This window comes from Lynx canadensis, chromosome A2 (genome assembly GCF_007474595.2).
Source record: "Lynx canadensis isolate LIC74 chromosome A2, mLynCan4.pri.v2, whole genome shotgun sequence".
Classification (NCBI taxonomy): domain Eukaryota; kingdom Metazoa; phylum Chordata; class Mammalia; order Carnivora; family Felidae; genus Lynx; species Lynx canadensis.
The window spans coordinates 85668646-85689215 of record NC_044304.2 but is presented as its reverse complement, the minus strand read 5'-3'; the positions used below and the strand labels follow the sequence as shown (position 1 = coordinate 85689215).

Sequence of the window (20570 nt, the reverse complement as noted above, 5' to 3'; positions counted from 1 at the left end):
AAGCTTGGATGACAACACATCTGTTTACAACACGGTTTACTCAATATTTGAAGTCCACTGTTGAGACCTACTACTGAGGAGAAAAAAGTCCTTTCAAAATGTGACTACTTACTGAGAATGCACCTGGTCACCCAAGAGCTATGACAGAGATGTATAGTGAGATACATGTGTGTTCATGCCTGCTAACACATCATTTTGCAGCCCATGGATCAAGGAGTAATTTCCATTTGTCCAAGTCTTGTTATTTAGGAAATACACATTTTGTAAGCCTATAGCTGTCACAGATACTCCTCTAATGGATCTGGGCAAACTTTATTGAAAACTTTCTGGAAAGGATTCACCATTCTAGATGTTATGAAGAACATTCACATTCAAGGGAGAAGCCAAAATATCAACATGAACATGAGTTTAGAAGAAGTGATTTGAACCCTCATAGATGACTGAGTGGTTCAAGAATGCGTAGAGGAAGTAAGTGCAGATGGGGTAGAAACAACAAGAAGACTAGAATTACAAGTGGAGGCTGAAGATGTAACTGAATTGCTGCAATCTCATGATAAAACTTGAGTGGATGGAGAAGATGAACACAATAGATGAACATAGGGGAAGGGGAGAAAAATACGACAAAAACAGACAGGGAGACAAACCATAAGAGACTCTCAAATACAGAGAAGAAACTGAGTGTTGCTGGAGAGAGGCGGGGGTTGGGGGAATGTGCTAAATGGGTGATGGGCATTAAAGAGGGCACTTGTTGGGATGAGCACTGTGTGTTACAAGGAAGTGATGAATCACTGTGTTCTATACCTGAAACCACGACAACACTGTATGGTAAATAACTTGAATTTAAAGAAATTTTTTTAAAAACTTGAATGAATGAAGGTTTAATTCTTATGGATGAACCAAAGTAGTTTCTGGAAATAGAATGTTGTACTCCTGGTGAAGATTCTGTGGCTATTTTTGAAATGACAACAGAGGAGCTGGAATGCTACGTAAACTTAGTTGATTATGCATCAACAGGATTTGAGAGGATTGACTTTAATTTTGAAAGAAGTTCTATTGTGGGCACAATACTACCAAACAGCATCCCAGAATGTAAGGAAATTGTTCTTGAAAGAAGCATCCATCAATGCAGCAAACTTTTGTTGTCTTATTTTAAGAAATTGCAATAGCCATTCAGCAACTACCACCCTCATCAGTCAGCAGCCATCATCAATCGTGGCAAGACCCTTGACCGGGGTGGGGGGGGATTATGACTCCCTGAAAGCTCAGATGATGATTAGCATTTTTAGCACCAAAGTATTTTTTAAATTAAGGTATGTACTTTTTTAGACACAAGGCTATTGTACACTTAAGAGACTACACTATAGTATAAACATAACTTTTATATGCACTGGGAAACCAAAAATTCATCTGAGTAGCTTTATTGAGATATTCACTTTATTCGATATCTACAATTGGAACTGAACCTGCAGTATATCCATCTTATGTCTATACGTGAAAGAGGCTCAGCATCACTTAGGAGATACGTGCAAATCTAACTTCAATGAGATATCACCTCACACATGCTAGAATGGCTATTGTCAAAAAGACAAGAGATCACCATTATGGCAAGGATGTGGAAAATGGGAATCCTGTGTGAGGGACCACTATGAAAACTGGTATGGAGGTTCCTCAAAAAATTAAAAATATAACTGTATGAATCGACAATTCTAAGTATTCACTTGAAGAAAACAAAAACACTAATTAGAAAAGACATAGGGACCTCTGGGTGGCTCAGTCGGTTAAGCATCCAACTTCAGCTCAAGTCATGATCTCACAGTTCCTGGGTTTAGACCCACATTGGGCTCTGTGCTGACAGCTTGGAGCCTGCTTCAGATCTGTGTCTCTCTCACTCTCTGCCCCTCCCCCACTTGCACTCTCTCTCAAAGCAAACATTAAAAATTTTTTTCCAGAAAAAGTCATAAGCCCTCCTATGTTGACTGAGACATTTTTTCAATAGCCAAGATATAGAAACAACCTAAGTGTCCGTCAACAGATGAATGGATATAGAAGTGTTATATAGATAGATATATAGGACAGCCAGCCATTTGTGACAACCTGGTTGGACCTTGAGGGCATTATGCTACATGAAACAAGCTAGATAAAGACAAATATTGCATGACATTACTTATATATGGATTCTATTTTTAAAAAATCAAATCATAGGGGCACCTGGGTGGCTCAGTCAGTTGAGCGTCTTGACTTCGGCTCAGGTCATGATTGCATGGTTTATGAGTTCAAACCCCGTGTCGGGCTCGGGGCTGACAGCTTGGAGCCTGGAGCCTGCTTCAGATTCTGTGTGTCTCTCTCTCTGCCCCTCCCGTGCTCATGCTCTCTCTCGCTCTCTCAACAATAAATAAATGTTAACATTTTTTTAAATCAAATTCATAGAAACAAGAGTAGAAAAGTAATTGCCAGTACCTAAGGGGAGATAGGAAGAGTTTGGTAAAAGGGTACAAACTTTCAGCTATACTATGAATACACTCTGAGGATCTAATAAAATGTGATGACTTACAGTTGATAACACTGTGAAATTAAATATTGTCATCAAAGGGGGAAAATGATAAATATGTGGATAATGGAAATGTTATTTAATGGGGGAAGGGGTTATCTTTTCACAATGTCTAAGTATATCAGATCACCTAAATGTACACTTGAAATATCTTACAATTTTGTTTGTCCATTTAAACTGAAACTCAGACTTTAAAGAAAAAATGATAACACAAAAAAGCAAAAATCATTTCCTATTAAAAAGGATAAAAGTAGAAGTTATAACAGATGTGTGGAATTTAAAGCTATAGGACCAGATTACATTACCTAGGAAGAAAGTGTAAATAAAAAGAACCCCTGGAAAAGTCTGTCATGTAGAGAGCATGAAGAGAGGCATGTTGAGCCAAAGAGAGCAAGATGAACCCCCAACAAGTTTGGAAGAAGCCAAAAGCGTTAGGCAAATATACATGAGAAATATTGCAAGGGGAGAATATTCTACATTGCCAAATGCTCCTGACAAGTCAAATACAATGAGGACCAAGAATTGATCATTATTTTATGTTTTGCCTTATATTTAGTTGATTACGAAAAATAAATTTTCATAATAGATTTTGTTTCTTTTAGACATCTCTTTAACAAACAGAAAAAGCATTCTGCCTGAAAATGCAACTCAAAGAAATTTTATTTATTGGGTGGCGAGTACTGTATTAAACCCTAGTGAGGAAAACAAGCCAAACCAGCTCAGAGTCTGTGAAATTATTCTGAACATTTTACTCAGTTCTTTACTCATGTAGCCTATTCTTTTGATTATTGGAAGATGCACCTTGGCATAGTGAAGGCTGTAAGAAAAAAATCATATCTAATTACTTTCCTAAACATCTTTTTTTTTAATTTATTTATTTTGAGAGGAGAAAGAATGCAGGCATGCGGGGGATGGCAGAAAGAATGGGACAAAGAGAATCCCAAGCAAGCTCCATGCTGTGGAGGTGGGTCTCCATCCCACCAACCATGAGATCATGACCTGAGTTGAAACCAAGAGTCAGATGCTTAACTGACTGAACCATCCAGGCACCCCTCTCCTAATCATCTTTTATGAATTCAATAATTAAATGGAATTAAGGATATAGAAAAAAGTTACAGAATACAGAACCTAGGAATAAAAAATAAAGGATAATTTTTCCAATAGTAGGGAACTTAATGACTTCATGAGCCATCACTAGACCATGGGGCATGCAGATGTCAATTGTTGGTATTTCATGGTTCTGTAAACTAGACAAGCATCTCTTGCTAGCTTAGCTCTTTATTTTGAGTATGTTCTTAGAGTGTCCTTTCAGGTGTGGTCAAATACATTATTGTTTTTAATTTTGGTGAAGGTCCCGATGCTACATGTGCAGTATGGTATGTTCACCTTGAAATTGGATATAAGGGATATGGAAAATAGAGAAGTGTGTTTCTTAATTGATCTGACCTGTCCCAAACTTTGCCTTATTGAGCCTCATTGCTAAAATCATAATTCTTGGGAATTATAAAATCTGCTAGTAAATTTTATTTTTACTTATGGTCATGAATATATAAGAAGAATATCCGTACTATGGAAGTTTTGTTTTGTTTTGTTTGTTGTCCTTTTTTTTGCAACTAGTATATTACTCTAATATATATATACTTATATACAACTAGTATATTACTCTAATATATATATACTTATATACAACTAGTATATTATACTCTAATATAATAATAATATATTATATTGCAACTAGAGTATATTACTCTAAACAGCGTTTTTGTTGATGTGTTTTCTTTCTTAATCATCAGAATCTGCAACTCAAAATGTAAGGCATTTTTGAAACAGTACTAGAGAAATTGCTTTATTCAGAACGTTGAACTATAAAGTTTAGGGTAATGTAATTTATTTGGATTCAAACTAAAGCACTTTTGTAAGGTGAGTTCAGAAGTGGACTATACGTGGGTGCTCCAAAAGATTCATACTGAGTATTTCCTCAGGATTTTTCTTTTTCCTTTTCTTTCCAACAGGAGGATTATACTGACTGTGGTGGTGTTTCTGGATTGAATCCCTCCCTGTGGTCCATCATTGGCGTCCAGTTTGTACTACTTTGGCTTTTATCTGGCAGCAGACACTGCCAGTTGTGACCTTCTAAAACTAAATCTGCATAATTAAACTCCAGACCCTGCCAAAACATGAGCCCTTGGTCGCATTACAATAGGGTCAACTGTGGAATCAGCAGAACACTAGCTGGGCCCATACCATGGCATAAATGTAAGGCGCAGACTCATATGACACCCACTGGCTGCATGTCAGGGTATCAGATCCTTGAACTTGTGGTGAATGCTGCATCATCTATGTATAACATCAAAGCAAAATTCTATACATGCTCTATTGGAAGATTTGAGAGTTTGTCGTTGCATTGTTGGTGATTACATGTAAAAGGGCTCCCCATACTGTTTATGAATCATACAAATTGTCTTGACCTTGACATGGAATTTTGACCTGCTGCAATTCTCGTTCTTTAACCAAGAAAATCTCTAGAGGAAAAAATGGAGTTATTTTTGCCTTCACGTATTCTTCTGTTAAAAATTATTTTCCTGCTTTGAGTAATGGCTATTGGAAAAAAAAAAACAAAACAAAACAGAGAGATTGGTGTAATCTGTTGAAATAGAAATAATGGCTAATTTTCTACAAAAAAAAATTCGCCATAAATAAAATGCCTTATGAAGAATGGCTTCTCTGCCAAAAATATAACACAAATGATGACCAATTAAGTTTAGCTGAGAGAATGAATTGGTGTTTGAAAATAGTAACTAAGAAACTATTAAACTAAAGGTGCTTGAAGGTGCAATTTGAATATGTTACCTATTTCCTCATAAATGTAAGCCCTTAATAAATGCTTCGATGTAATGTTTCTTTTGTTCACAGTAAAGTTATGTAGTGCTAGCCAGATATTTCAAAAAGCTCTAAGAGAAACTTGTTGGGGGGAGGGGAAAACGTTTTTTCTCGTGATAAATGAACTTTGGTTACCAAGGGTATTTGCATGATGCTGCTGCTACTTTAACTTTTGGTTTTTGTTTTTCTCTTACTGTAGAGTATAGTCCTTTGAAAAGTTAACTGAGTGACATTATTGTTATGTAAGACTCTGAACCTTGCAGTGGAATGCACTTAAGTCATCTTTACAAATGTCGTTCAATTACTCTGAATATACTGTGCAATGTCAATGCCGAATGATTGGGTTAGGGAAATGGTGAAATGGGAATTAATGGATTTTATACAGACTCGTGCTTTTGCCTGAAAACCTATGTACAGATATTTTAAGTACATAAATCAGATTTGACACATTTATTTTTTGAAGAGTACATATATGTTCTCAATGAAGATTCATACTAGGTTTCCTCTTTGTTCGTTTGAATAGTAGCACATAAAATCCAAACATTTCTGCTGCTGCTTCTTTTGTCCCTCCATTTTAAGCGGTATGATCACTTGACCAAAATTTCCATGCAGTTTGCTGAGGGTTTTATAACAATCTGAACAAATAGGAAACCTTGAATCTGTATGTATACACATGAATACTTGATTGTGAATAATCAAAATTGTTTTTATACAGCCTCATTGGTGAAAATGATTAGTATAGTAAATCAGATATTTCATTATAGAGTAATATGGTAGATTATTATTTATGCTTTTCAAAATAATTTTCAAGAGTCAACAGTATTTGAAGAAAGGGTAAAAACAATGAATGTGTAATTCTAGTTAAAGTAAGCAATTCTGCCGAAGGCTAGAAGTGTGCAGATATTTTTTATGGCAAGATGCATTTGTTCTTATTTTGAACATGCCAAATTCTGGTGTGTGTATATGCTGGAAATTTCTTATATGTCATTTTTAAGTCAAAATCTTATTAACATTATCCAGCATGCTTTAATATGCTCTGCATATCAAAGACATAACCACGTCTTAGCATAGCTTAAAAGACATTTGTTTTGTTTTTAGCTTTGCATACATTTGTCATTCCCTCTCACCACCAGTATACCCTGGGTACCATTTGTGTATATTTCCTTATTTAAACTATTTTTATTTATAAATGGGGGGGGGGGGGCGGGAATGGAATCACTTTGCCAGCTATTGTTCTAGGAGTTGACATCAGTTACCATTTCTATCTCATTGTTGTGATTTTGTAGTCTCATTTGTAACTGGTATTGACATTTTAGAAAACACCAAAGTGATTTAAAAAAATACGGAACTTCTCACTCTAGTAACACTATGTTTAAATCATGTTGTTTGTTAATTAAATATTTAAAACTTCTTGTTAACTTTTGCTAGACTATTTTAGGTCATGAAAGTGTTGGGAAGGGGATATCAAAATATCAAATTATGTTAGTTCGTGTGTATATATGATGCACATTAAAACAACTGAATTGCTTCCAGCATACAACAAACTACCTTAAAATTATCCTTCAAATCTATTAAATATGTTTTCATGGCTAATGTCACTGAAATAGTATGTTTTCATCAACTGCATTATTGTTGCCTCCATCACAGTTAACCTTGGCATCTCTTGGCAGGGTCCTATTGATTCCATTTGCCATCAAATATATTTACGTGCACGAGTCTTGCTATGATCCTTTTTTTTTTTTCTGTTATAAAACAAACCTATATTATGAGACCCACATACATGGTGATAAATTGGGTAAGAACGTGCTTTCTGACTAAAAATTGTTCTCATGCCTAATACTGGCCTTCATACGTTAGCATTTTTTCAAAGACAGTAACACTCATTCCATCACACTGTTATATTTAATTTAGGATTTTTCTGTGAGTTCTAATTGTCGACCAGAACTTAAATAGCCTGTTATAAATACTGGTTTTCAAAGACTAAACAATATAAGAGATCAAGAAAAAAAGCTTTTAGACTCTTAGGTTTATTTAATTTTGGCTCTACTCATCCAGTTTCATGTAGTTTGCCATTAGAACAAATCAAAATAAGTCTTACGTTGGTGTTAACAGGAATGATTTTTGCATTAATGGTTTCTTTATATTTTCTTCATTTGAACACCAGCATTACTGCCAAACACCAATCGTGGTCCATATTTGTAACAGGTTTTTAACATGACATAGTTAGCAAGTTGATTGAAGAGATTTTTAGGTCCTGGGCCTATAAGATTTTAGTATGATCTTTTTTCATGTTTCTAATGCTTGAGGCGTTACTGCTTAACTTGGAAAAACAACAAAAACAGTGTTGCTGCCATTTGTAAGTTTTCCTATAATATTCCTTTTATTAACTTTAAAACTGGCCTTACTGGGTTCAAATAGGCAGTATCCCTTTTAAGTGACCTTTGCAACCCAAGTGTTACTTGCTTATTTGATGCTCTCTTCTATTTTACATCTCATTTTAATCTTTCTCTCCACCAAAGCTTAAATTCTATGTCTTAATTTAAAACTCTAAACTATTCCATTGATCGTTAGCTGACACTAAGAAATCTAGAGGTAGACAGCTTGACCTTGTGAAACAAAACGGACATTGTGACTTTTTTAAGTGTAGAATAGAATGAGTTCACGTGCCCACAGCTGAAAATATCTCATCGTTATCTAGAACTTGGTTGTTTTCCCATTAGCCGAATGTTAATATTGCTAATATTCCGTGTACCTTTCTGTAAACAGCAAATCAATACAACGTAAGTATCGAGTGTTGAATAAATTCCAGAATTTCAAAGACTCAGATAACGCTTACCGATAGTTTCATCTACCTTACTTCTAGTTCACATAATTAACTCAAAGAAATTCCACGGAGACTAATGGGATACTGTCTTGTATAGATGCCGGTTGAGTTTACCGCGTGGCCTGACAAAGCTGTCTTTTTTGTTGTGCTGTATGATTGTTGGATCGTGCGTTTAGGATACTTTTATTGAAATGCTCAGTGTGCATCCATGCGAAAGGCCAATTGGCTCTGTGAACAAAAGATCTTTTCTCCCCTTTATTATGTTCTCTTGACACTTTTGTGGAAATTAACTAGCCTGATAAAACACATTTTGTAAAAATTTGTATAATACTGTTATAAAAATATTTATAATCCCAGAAAATGTTGTGTTAAATCTGTGCAAAACAGTATATTCAGAATAAAAGTTTATCATTAAAGTCACCACAGTTTGGATTAATTATATACGTCCAGCTGAAAGAGACACAAGTCTTTGTCCTAAATGTATTTTCATCAAGCCTTCCTGTGGGGAGCATGCAAGATAATGAAAATAAAACTTGGATTAGCAACGTGCTTTTCCTATTACAAACCTCAACTCACAAACAATGTGCTTGCAAGTCCTTTACCTAGCCGTGACCCTTTTCCTATCGCTTTTGCCATCATCAAGGCCTGTGGGAAGGTAATAGTTCAGACTTTGGGCTTCAATTGTAAAAAAAAAAAAAAAAAAAAAAAATTTCCTTGGGGGGGAAAACCATTTGAAAGAAACAAAGTTAGAATATCTGAAATGTGCCTATGTTTTATACATATGACTTTTAAATATTTCTCCTAGCAAACAGCAGCTGAAATAGTGAAGGCTAGTGTAAAGAATTAAAAAAAAACAAACATACCCGTACACTTCTTTCACATTTATACCAGTTTACCACGTCCCCTATATGCTCACCTCATAAATTAATGAGCCCCAAACTGTGTGGAATCTAGTGTAAAGTAAGCCTGCTTTTCTTTCTGGGGAGTCTCTTAAGAGAGAAAACTTAGTATGCATGGGAGGAATGCCGTATGTTGAGCACCAACGATGGTCATTACTGGAAAACCTGACCTCTAGTTTCTGATCAAGGCATTTTAACAGGAAAAAGCCTACATGAAAGTGTAAGGTGGATAACATTTGTTTTTTGAACATCTGGCTTTATTTTGTACCAATTTATCTCCTCAATCAATCCTCTTACTCCCCAGAGACACCCTCATTTCCTCTATCAATCATCTCGAACCCCTCTCCACCTCTTCCCTTGGGACCTTGCTTCATCAATTCTCCTTTCTCAAGCATATTCAGTCTCCCCTTTCTGCAGGCTTCCTTCTCTCTGCTGGCAAACACATTCAGAACGCCTCTATTTAAAACAGACACAAAATTAAACATCCACTGTTATCCCTTACCCCGATTACTTCCCAGAGTTGTAAACCTAGGATTAAAATATCCCTTTGCACATCCACAGACACATAGTGACAGTCTCTTCTGGAAGGTAACTCAACTGACCCTCAGTCGTCAACCTGGCCTCAGAATTTTAGATCTGAAAGGCTCATCTCTGACCTTTAGTTTGGGGCTACCACTGGAAAAATTTAGGTACCAGTATGAGGTCCCAACAAATTCAAGGTATTGGGTATTTCTTAATGCTTAAAGTGTTTATATCTTAAAGGACAGTTATTCATGGAGCATGTATGTCATTTTCTATAAACTAGAATAAATCAACAGTGCTGTCTCTTTAATGTATTTTTTAAATGGACTGTACTTTTTCAGATAAATATATTCAAGAAGGAAATTTATTATTACTGCCATAACTGGAAAACTACTATAATTTGCCAAAATTAGTAGTTAAGGCCACAAGTTCATATCTATTATAATGAAAAGAAATCCATAAAATCACTCAGCACGTACCACTGTCAAATGTGCTAGATTTAACATAGAACTTCTTCCACACATTTATTATAGTGATAGACTAGGCAGTTTTTGAATTTCTGCCACTAAGGTTTAAAGTGTAAACCTAGACTCAAACAGCAGATTATAAATTATACTTAATACATTAAAAAACATTTTTACCAAAAGCATGCTCTTAAAATTTCTAAGTTTGAGACTTTTTTAGGTTCATAGATTTTTTTCAAAATGCTTTACCATAATTATCATAGATTTTGAGTATCTCAGGATCCTAATGTATCTTTAAATGTTTATCTAACATTTTCAGTGATATAAGAACAATGTATGTACCTAGAACTGAGTAAGATTGCCAATTTCTTATACTGGGAAGGACTGCCTTTTTTCCAGGTAGTCTCTCTAATTGCTTAGTTTAAGAAAAAAAGGAACTTGTATGAAATTATGAATAGTTGATGATAACTATTGTAAAAAGCAAAATGGTTAACCAACTAATATCACTTGTCATTTCTTGTGCTCCGTTCCCTTTATTATTTTTTTAATTTTTTAAGTTTATTATTTTGGGAGATAGAGAGTGTGCATACGCACATGCATAGAGGAGGCAGGAGGGGAAGAGAGAGAGAGAGAAAATCCCAAGGAGATGGCATTATCAGTGCAGAGCCCGTCCCAGCTTTCAAACTCACAAACTGAGACCATAACTGGAGCTGAAATCAAGAGTTGGTTAATCCATCAGTTGCTAAACAAACTTAGCCACCGAGGTGGCCCCCCAATCCCTTTTTAATTTCAAAATTATACTGATCTGGGTACCTGGGTGGCCCAATTAAGTGTCTGACTTGGCTCAGGTCATGATCTCATGGTTTGTGGATTTGAGCCCCACATCAGGCTCTGTGCTGACAGCTCAGAGCCTGGAGCCTGCTTCAGGTTTTGTCTCTCCCGCTGTCTCTGCCCACCCCCTGCTCATGCTCTGTCTCTTTCTCTCAAAAAAAAAAAAAATTAAAAATTAAAACACACAAAATTATACTGATCTGTAAAATTCCTATTTCTGGTAACTACTGCCCTAGTCCTTATCTTGAAGACAGTAGAGACAACTACTGACTGCAATCTGTTGCTTCAATTTGGATTCTGACTTTACCACTTACTAGCTTTGGAACCATGCAGGAATTACATACTGTTTCCAAACCTCAGTTTCCTCATCTATAAACTGGAATAACAGTAACTACATTTTAGGGTTGCCATGATAACTATCATGATATAATATGATATAATGATACAATAATTACCATAAAGCACTTAGTGTAAGGGCCACCATTGAGTGAGCACTCAACAATGCTATCCATTGTATTATGAATTGTTATCACCGTCATCTTCCTGATTTCCATAATCATCATTCGGTGCTGGAGCTTTTGAGACCCTAATTATCTTCATGATTTGCCATTTAAAACGTTACTTGGTTTTTATTCACTGAAGTGTGAGAAATAGAACCATATGCAGATGAAAAAAACAAAAGAAGAACAGACCTTCTCTTGAACTACTGGCTGGGAATATTGAAACCTTAGTAAGCATTTACAATAGCACGAGGTAAGTGCCATGATATAAGAAATACGTGGTACTATGGGAACTGACAGTACGATAACCCGGCGAGAATGAGCTGGCCAGAGAAGCCTACAATGATTTGAGCTGAGGCAAAGGTAGCTCATCCACAGAGCAAAGTGTGTGAATGCTGACAGGTGCACTCAAGGAACTGGACCCAGCTGAATATGCGATCAGGATGGCTTAAGGGGTGGGCGATGAGTAACCAGAGATGAAGTGGAAGATAAGGCTGTGGAGATAAAGGGCCAGAGATCAGAATCTTCCCTAGATCATATGCTGGGGGGTGGGATTAGAAAACTGGAAGCTGCTGGCAACTTTTAAGCAGAGAACAGTATGATCAGATTTGCATTTCGGAAAAACCACTCTGGATGAAATGTGGTTTCTTAGAAGAACATCTATCAAAGGAGACCAATCGAGGACTATTTTCAAGATGAGAAATTTGTTGATTAGCATGGGAAGCTCAAGTAGACGGAATTTAGAAACATTTAGAAGGAAATAAAAGAGAGAAGGAAGCGAACCATAAGATAGTCTTAACAATAGAGACCAATATGAAGATTGATGGAGGGACGTGGGTGGGGAATGGGCGGGATGAATGATGGGTGTTCAGGAAGGCACTTGTTATGATGAGCACTGGGTGTTGGATATAAGTGATGAATCACTAAATTCTACTCCTGAAACCAGTATTACACTATATGTTAACTAACTAGAATTTAAATTAAAAAAAATGGAGGGGAAAAAAAAAAGAAATATTTAGAAGGGAAAAAGGAAAGAACTTAATGATTCATGTGTTGTTTTACTGAAATAAAGGACAAAATTTAGAATTTTGTTTCTGAAGTTTAATTGTGGGAAGTTAATTGTTTCTGAAGTTTAATTGTGGGAAGTTACACAATCCCCCAAGTTTGGGGAACATTGGAGGGGTACTAGGGGCAGGTTTGAGATAGACAGGGTAAGTCCAGAGGAAAAATGAGAGACTGTACTTAAGAATTAAGTTAATATTGTAAGAAATATTGTAAAGGAGCATCTGTACATGCTGACAATGCAAAGAGAATATAGCATCTCTGCCACCCAACAATATATACACCAAGATAATGATTCTCACCCCTGAATCACTTAAAAACTCTTATTGGCGGTTGTCTTGACCTGTTTTTATTGGGTTTAAACACTTTGATAACCCAGAAATGACGCTAGTTCAGAATTTCAGGTGTTTTCACTGTGCAGCCAGAATTACGTAACTGGGGGCATGTTAGACTACAGGTGTGACAATTCTGATGTGGGTAATTTCTGAATTATACTTTATGAAACCCTATTTAGATGCAAGTCATTCATTCCAATTAAAAAAAAACCCTCCTTTTTTGAACATGTATTTGAAGCACACCCTACTATCTTAGCTCAATTACAATCTTTGGAAGCTTTACTTTTTAGTGGTTGATTTTTCTCTTTGGATCCGGATTATATAGCTGCACATAGCTGACAATCAAGAAAGTTCTCATTGACTCTGATTGATAATCAGGACCCACTAATAACAATTCCTACTATAGGAGATTCTGTTCCTTTTAAGTCATATTAATGATAACAAATGTCTCATAGAGTTGAACCACAGATTTTCTATAAATAGTATTAGAGAACTTTGCCAATCAGGTTCATTCTTTTGGCAAATAATACTGCAAGTTAGAAAACAGAAAAGGAAATTACACTACTTGAAAATCTGGTTTCTGTACATAATGGCTGTTCCTTACTAAAAAGCTAATAAAACCTTTAAAAAAAAAACTCGAATGATGAGGATTTCTGTTTGATTTCAGACTGCCTATCCATCTTCATCCACAGAATCTCAAAAAAAAAAAATCTGACAAGGGTGCCTGGGTGACTCAGTCAGTTAAGCGTCTGACTCTTGATCCTGTCTCAGGTCATCATGTCACGGTTTGTGAGTTCGAGCTGCGCATCAGGCTCTGTACTGATGGCATGGAGACTGCTTGGGATTCTGTTTCTCCTTCTTCCTACCCCTCCCCTGCTTGTGCATGCATGCTCTCTCTCTCCCTGTCTCTCAAAATAAATAAATAAACTTAAAAAAAATTTCTGACTGAGGCAAGACACCATGAGATACATTGTAGAGATTCCAGGCTGTAGTCAGACTGCCTGGGTCCACATCCTAGCTCCCCAGTTAGAGCATGTAATATCCTATCTCTTTCTCTTCCTTATCAGTCCAATTTAAACTACCAATTCCTCAAATATTTGTATATAAACACAATGCTAACAGTTACTATGTTACTATCTAATAGTTGATCACCCCTCTATATCTTACCTGAGAAACACAGTAATTCTGATGCCGATGATTTCAGGTTTAGAAAAACTTGGCATCAATGAAGGGTTGCTGGAGGGAAGGGCTAAATGGATGATGGGTATTTAGGAGGGCACCTGTGATGAGCACTGGGTGCTTTGTAAGTGATGAGTCACTAAATTCTAATCTGGAAACTAACATTACATTACATGTTAACTAACTAGAATTTAAATAAAACGTGGAACATTAAAAAAAAGGAGAAAGTAAAATAAAAAGAAAAAAATTAGCATTAAGAAGATTCCTAAGGTGTGAGGAATATTGCCAGAACTTCAAATTAGTTATTGTGCTGGGTACTACGAATACAGTGAGGACAATGATGTGAAATACAAACACAACACAAACTGTAGGAGAGCACGAGAGAATTCATTTAAAAAAAAATCATGTAAATAAACATATTACTAACTCTAAAAAACACTTCACAGTCCAAGACCTTGGTAATACAGAAGCCATGGCAAAGGGGAGAGCAGGGCCTAATGGAAACTGCACTGGGTTTAAATGGAAGATCCAAACGGTCTTCAGTGTCTTCATCCAAATCTCAGAAACAATTAGACAAACTAATATCCCTGATAAATATAGATGCAAAAGCTCCTAAAGTATTAGCAAACCGAACTTAAGATATTAAAAGGAGCATACATGGGGTGTACCTGGTGCTCAGTCAGATAAGCATCTGACTCTTGATCTCAGCTCAGGTCATGATCTCATGGTTTGTGAGATCGAGCCCTGCCTGGTGTTCTGCACTGACAGCCCGGAGCCCACTTGGGATCCACTCTCTCCACCCCTCACCCACTTGTGTGCTCTCTCTCTACCAAATAAAAAGAAATAACAAGAAAAAAGAAAAAAATAAAATGATTATACACCACAACCGAGTGGGATTTATCCCTGAGATGCAAGAATGCTTCAACATACCAAGTCAATGAAGATAATACATCATGTTAATAAAATGAAAGATAAAGCTCATATAATCATCTCAATAGATGCAGAAAAGGCAATGGACAAAATGCAACGTATTCCATGATAAAAACCTTGAAGTAATGGGTATAGAAGGAACAACCTCAACATTATACAAGCCATAAATTACAAACCCACAGCTAATATTATACTCAATGCAGAAAAATGGAAAGGTTTTACTCCTAAGATGAGTAACAGGACAGGATGTCCCCTCTCAGTATAGAACTAGAAATTCTAGCCAGAGCAATTAAGCAAGATAAAGAAAAAATGCTATCAGAATTGGAAGACGTAAAAATATCTCTATTTTCAGATGATATGATTTTGTACACAGAAAACCCCAGCGACTCCACAAAAACTGTTGCAATTAATCCATGATTTTGGTAAAGTTGCAGGATATAAAATTAACGTATAGAATTCATTGCATCTCTATACACTAATAGTGAGACATCTAAAAGTGAAATTAAGTAAACTATTCCATTCATAATAGCATCAAAACCAATAAAATACCCAGTAAAAACTTTCACCAAGGAAGTGAAATTTCTGCACAACAAAAACTACCAGACTTTGCTTAAAGAAATTAAAGACACACCAAAAATGGAAAGACATACTGTGTTCAAGGATCAAAAGAATGCCGTTAAAATGTTCACAGTACCCAAAGCCTTCTATAGATTCAATACAATCCCCATCAAAATAACAATAGCATCCTTCACATAAATAGAAATGATAAACAATGCTAAATTTTGTATGAAACCACCAAAGATCTCACATTGCTAAACAATCCTGAGGAAAAGAATAGGGTAGGATGTATCACACTTCCTAATTTTAGACTCAATTACAAAAACAGTATGGTACTGGTGCAAAAACAGACACATAGACCAATAGAACAACATAGAGAAACTGGAATTAAATCCACACATGTACAGTCAACTAATATTCAACAAGGGAGCCAAGAACACCTAATAGGGTAAAGATCTTCTTCTCAAAGAATGATATTGGGAAAACTGGACAAATACGAGCAGAATAATGAAATTAGACACCTATCTTACACTACCCACAGAAATTAACTTGAATCCAATCAAAGAGTTAAACATATCACCTGGTACCAAAAATTTATTGAATAAAATTTAGGAAGAACGATCCTCACTATTGGTCTCAACAATGATTTGTTAGATATAACAATATAAGCACAAACAAAAGCAGAGATGAACAAATGAAACCCTATCAAACTTAAAACACTTTGTATGGCAGGGGAGTAATAAATGAAGTCAGCCTACTGAATGGGAGAAAATTTTTGCAAATTGTATATCAGATAAGGGGTTAATATTCAAAATATATAAAGAACTCATACAACTCAGTAGCAATCAATCAGTGCAATTTTTAAATCTGATTTTAAAATGGGCAGAGAAACTAAATAGACACTTTTCCAAAGACAACATCCAAATGGCCAACAGGTACATGAAAAGATGCTTGGCATCACTTATTATTAGGGAAATGCAAATCAAAATCACAGTGAGATACCTTACACCTTTTAGAATGGCTATTATCAAAAAGCAGTAGGTAAGTGTTGGCAAGGAAATGGAGAAAAGGGAACCCTTGTGCACTGTTAGTGGAATGTAAATTGGTGCAGCCACTCTGAAAAATATGGAGGTTCCTCAAAATATTAAAAACATCTTCTGTATGATCTAGCAGTTCCATTTCTGGGTAGATACCCAAAAGAAATAAAGACAGGACATTTAAGAGGTATATGCACTCCCATATTTCCCATAGTATTATTCATAATAACCAAGATATGGAAAAAAAAAACCTGTTTCCATCAATGGATGAGTCAAGAAGTATTATATACAGTTGACCCTTAAATAACATCAGTTGGAACTATACAGGTCCACTTTAAAGCAAATTTTTTAAAATATATCAATACAGAATAGTACTATACATGTCTTTTCTCTTCCTTAATTATCTTAATAAATAATTTTTTATTTAGTTTACTTATTCTAAGAATACAGAATGTAATATATATAACTTACAACATATGTGTTAATCTGCTGTGTTATTGGTAAGGCTTTGGGTCAATAGGCTACTCTGGGGAATCAAAAGTTATACACAGATTTTCAACTGCTTGAGAGCTTAGTAGCCCCTCCCCCCATGTTATGTTAGGGTCAAATGTATGTATAATGAAATATTATTCTGTGAGAAAAAAGGACATCCTGCCATTTATGACAACATAGATGACCTTGAGTATATTATTCTAAGTGAGGTAAGTCAGAGAGAGAAGTAGGATATTACTTATATGTGGAATCTAAAAATGTCAAATTCATAAAAAAAAAAACAGAATAAAATGGTGATTACAGGAGATGAGGGCAGGGAGGTAAGGCAGATGTTTTTTAAGAGTACGAACCTACAATGACTACTAAGTAACTCGTAAAGATTGATGTACAACTTAGTGAAAATAGACTATTTTATTATAATCCTGAAACTTCCTAAGAGACTAGAACTTCATTCCAACCACTAAAAAGATAATTATGTCATGTGATAGAGGTGCTAATTACTGCTATAGGGTCAATCATATTACAATATATAAATGTATCCAATTCACTTAAATTTAAATTAACCTTAAATTTACACAATGTTATATGTGAAATGTGTTTCAAATTAAAAAAAATGATTAGACATCTGGAGCACAGTAGACATAGATGTAATGGTGAAGCAGATGGTGATACTGTGTAGAATGATTGAGTCAATTATCTACACCTGAAACTAATACAATACCATATGTCAACTGCCCTTCAATAATAATAATAATATATTATTATTATTTTATAAGAAGAAGAAGAATTAGTTTGACCAACACAGGCAAGGGGAGGAAATCTCAAATCCTATGGTTATTTCACTTGTCTCTAAATCAGTATAGTCTGTAATCTGAAGAAATTGTAATGGGAAATATTTCTTCAAAAAAAAAATCAATTATTTACTGTCTTGATATTTCAATCTCTTTGTGATGAAATGCTATTATATTCAAATGCCATAAAATTTAAGGAAACAGCAAAATTGCAAAATAATCAGCAAATTTACATTATTGGTTAAAGGTAAGTACACATTAGATGCCACATATGTACATATATGTAAAGCAAGCGATAGAAAGAATAGCTTAACTACTGTTCTAACAGTGACTATTAATATATCATGCTGCACATGGGGTCTGCATATATTTTTTTACTGCATTCTTTGTCAATTAAAAATAATTACAAATGCTGTGAAACAAAAATTGAAAATGAGGGGAATTATCAATAAAAAACCCAGGAGAATGATTAAGCTAAACCTGCAAGTCTGTTTTTTCAAGCTGATCTAAAAAAATTTAAATTGTGTTATCAAAACTACATTGGGTGTTTCTCAACACCTAGTTCATGTCTTAATAATCTCTCACAGTGATGTCTCAGGGCCACTCCACTGTAAGGTATGCCATTAGGGTGGTAAGTGATACTAAATTATTAAATTAGAACATGGCCCCATCGGCTGGTTTGCTGCTGATTTGAGCATGTGTGGGTAATTCCCCCTAATCTAGAAGGAGTGTAGACCTAAGTTGCGTCCAACCTTGCTGTACTTGTTTCATGGGATATTGAGAACTTGAGTTTGTACTTTCATTCACTCTATGAATTCACAATCATTCACTCTATGAATCTGGAGCCCTTCAAACACAAACACTGCCCTGCTGGTGCTAAGATCAGAGAAGTCACAGTTCAGTAACAATGGGGTATTTAAAGCACTGTCTCTATTCAGGTGAGTATTTAGAACAACTCTTAATCTCTTCTTACATTGCCATTGATTGCAGTAAGGGACTGTGGTCTTCACTGGAGAAATTCCATCAACTCTCTGCAGCCTGTTCTATTTCTCCTAGAACTCCTAGCCTACCAAAAATTAGTATCACTGCTTCAAAAGCAGAGTCCAGTTCTCATTCATTTTGTGTGTTTCTCTTCCAGGTTATTCTCAAATATGCATTATGAAGATTTATTAGTGTATCTTTCATGTGCTATATAAAAATAACTTGTTGAAAAATACTCACTAATGCTCTGGCTTTCATATGTTTAATTAGAGAAAAATATGTAATATTACTGAACTTAATCTAAGGAACTCACAAATAACCACAGAATGTCTTACTGTGCTTTCCTTACGCAGTGTCTAAATCTTTGTTACTATTCTCACAGGATATTCATTTCTTATTATTTCCTCTCTTAGGCATAGAGAGCTGATTACATATCATATTCGTTGCTCAGGTCTTGAAAATTACAACAGATATTTATTCTCTCAGTTTTAGAAGTCAGAAGTCTGCAATCAGTGCCAGCACCGCACACCCTCCAAAGGCTCTGAGGGAAATCCTTCCTTGCCTCATCCAGCTTCTGGTTGTTCCAGGCATTCCTTGGCTTGTGGCAGCTTCTCGTTTCTTCTCTGTCTTTACATGACCTTTTCTTGTGCGGGTCTTTTCTGTCTCTATCTCTTATAAGGGCCAATAGATTCTTATATCCAATTTGATATAGTTGACAGCCAATTGGACTGCTCTTCCTGGGTAAAGATGTAGGAGAGGATATGGTACAACCACCAGATTCTGTGTTCATGACTGATACATTCTTTTTTGCCTGGTCCGTGAGAGTTGACTGTAGCTCAAACTAAACCCATTTGCACAAATTACCTTCGGGTGAAGGAAGCTCTTTTGCCTTCAAGTTACACACACTCAACCTGCAGATAAGGAGGTTATGAGGACTTGGAGCATCAACCTCATTTCAGTCCATCTCTGAGGGGCCATCCCAGTGGCAGAGCTTTCCATAACATTGACTGAAATCTCTGTTGGAACGGTATGACACAGCCCTCTGCACAATGCTGCTTCCTTCCTCCATACCTTCCTTCTTTCTCTTCTTCCTTCTCTCCTTCCTTCCCTCCCTCCCCCTTCCCTCCCAGGTGTTGTTCCTAAGAGCACTTCCCAATAAACCACTTATATCCAAGAATCTGTTTCAGAGTCTCCCAAAGAACCCAGCCTAGGAAAATAGACATCTAAGAGTCATGCAGGAAAACAACTCTGATTGTAATATATCTTCTGCCACCTTGAGTTTCCTCCTTCTCTTGGAACAGCTGTACCCCCTTTCAGCTTAGTAAATGGAAGTATCATGCTCAGAGTTCTCAAGCCAAAACCTTGAATTATTGAAGTCCATGCCCTTTTCTCTCACCAATATTTTACTTTGAGCAATTTTACTTCTAAATCACATTGTCTGTCGACTTTTCTCCGTTTTCCTCACCACCCCTCCTAGTGTGAACAGCACCTCTCCCTGAACTATTCCCATTATTTGTACTGTGATTCTAAGCAACTTACTTAACCTTTCTAAGCCTCCACAAACTGAAAAGAGTAATAGTACCAACATAATAATAGTACTGACATTACAGCTGTGATTAAATGGCTTAATAAATGTGAATGTTAAATTAATACTTGGTATATAGTAAGTACTACAGTGTCAGTCACTAGCAAGATCCTGAATTTAATTAGGTCACTTTTTATGGCAGGAAAAGTGAA

The 20570-nt window shown here is 35.8% G+C and overlaps 1 protein-coding gene across 1 annotated transcript in view; it reads left to right on the top strand.

Annotated features, from left to right (window-relative positions):
* CACNA2D1 (calcium voltage-gated channel auxiliary subunit alpha2delta 1) overlaps positions 1 to 8672 on the top strand; it is a 494736-nt gene extending 486064 nt beyond the window's left edge. Inside the window, 1 exon segment of the mRNA XM_030307860.1 lies at positions 4561 to 8672. Within this exon segment, the coding sequence (XP_030163720.1) occupies positions 4561 to 4677 (117 nt within the window). The 3' untranslated portion in view covers positions 4678 to 8672.
* The last annotated feature ends 11898 nt before the right edge of the window (positions 8673 to 20570 follow it).